This window comes from Sinocyclocheilus anshuiensis, unplaced genomic scaffold (assembly GCF_001515605.1).
Source record: "Sinocyclocheilus anshuiensis isolate Anshui unplaced genomic scaffold, SAMN03320099.WGS_v1.1 scaffold64, whole genome shotgun sequence".
NCBI lineage: Eukaryota > Metazoa > Chordata > Actinopteri > Cypriniformes > Cyprinidae > Sinocyclocheilus > Sinocyclocheilus anshuiensis.
In genome coordinates, this window is record NW_015557063.1 from 706,952 (window position 1) to 708,223 (window position 1,272).

Genomic DNA, 1,272 nt, shown 5'->3' on the forward strand with positions numbered 1-1,272 from the left:
TGATTGTCTGCCAGCAGGAGGCGCTTTGAGAGCGGTAGAACTAGCTGTTTCCCCTGTAACAGCTGTAATCAAATCAGCTCTGCTCATGAATGCTACTTTATTAGATAAAAATGAAAATGTAATCGAAACTTTTCTGAAGACAGTCGGTTCCCTTCAGAGATACATTCATATAAAACACCCGCGCCGTGTTATGATTTTGAAACGCAGTGCTCATGTTTATTCAACGAAGTCAAACACCACAAATAAATCTAAATATCGGAAATGTGTTTAAAAATCATATCACCGTTATTGAAAAAAATTATATCGCGATACATATTGATATTGAATTATTGTCCAGCCCTATGACAAAGACATTTATAACAAGATTTCTATTCAATAAATGCTGTTCTTTTGAGCTTTCTATTCATCAAAGAATCCTTAAGGGTTTCCAAAAAAATATACAACAGCACAGTTGTTTTCAACACTGGCAATAAGATATGTCTTTCAAGCCCCAAATCAGCATATTAGAATGATTTAATTTTGTTCAAAAACATAAAAAAAAAAACTTACCAACCCCAAACTTTTGAATGCTAGTGTAATGCAACACAATACAGGCTCACAAAGTAAGATAAACACACAACTGTTTAAATACCTGTATCTCTTCCAGAAACAGACAGCTCTCCACAAAGCTGTTGTTCATAAAGCCTCCAGGAGATCTGCAGTTCAGTAAGAACCGAGCAGGGTTGGGACGAATCTTTGGGTTTGCTCCCACTAACTCACAGTAATGCGGCGATACATTGATGTGTAAAGACACGAAACGATCGGCCTGTGCAAGAAACTGAAGTCTCCATTATAAGACTTGACAGACTGCAACGGTTAAAAATCTTCGTTTTTGTTCTACTGAAGAAACAAAGTCACCTACATTTTGGATGCCCTGGGGGTAAGCAGATAAACATAAAATTTAAATTTTTGGGTGAACTATCCCTTTAAATCATAAACCTTAAAACTAATGAGAGATAGTGTTTGGTATGAAATAACAGCGGTTTAAAGATCTGAATGTCTTCAATTTTCTTAAACAATAAACTAAATCATAAATACATATTTAAAAAAAATTAAAACAGATTCATAAAGCCTCCAGGAGATCTGCAGTTCAGTAAGAACCGAGCAGGGTTGGGACGAATCTTTGGGTTTGCTCCCACTAACTCACAGTAATGCGGCACTAACTGCTTTGGAATCTGTAAGAAGTAAAAAAAAAAAAAGAAAAAAAAAAAAAAAAAAAGGGTTTAAAAAAAA

General features: G+C 35.1%; 1 protein-coding gene across 1 annotated transcript in view; it reads right to left on the bottom strand.

Annotated features, from left to right (window-relative positions):
* The window catches only part of LOC107676535 (N-terminal kinase-like protein), a 12,608-nt gene that overhangs the window by 8,242 nt on the left and 3,094 nt on the right, over positions 1-1,272 (bottom strand). Inside the window, exons 6-7 of the mRNA XM_016471103.1 lie at positions 1,112-1,214; positions 632-684 (exon numbers count right to left, since the gene is read on the bottom strand). Coding sequence (XP_016326589.1) covers positions 632-684; positions 1,112-1,214 — 156 coding nt within the window. The remainder of the gene's footprint in view (positions 1-631; positions 685-1,111; positions 1,215-1,272) is intronic.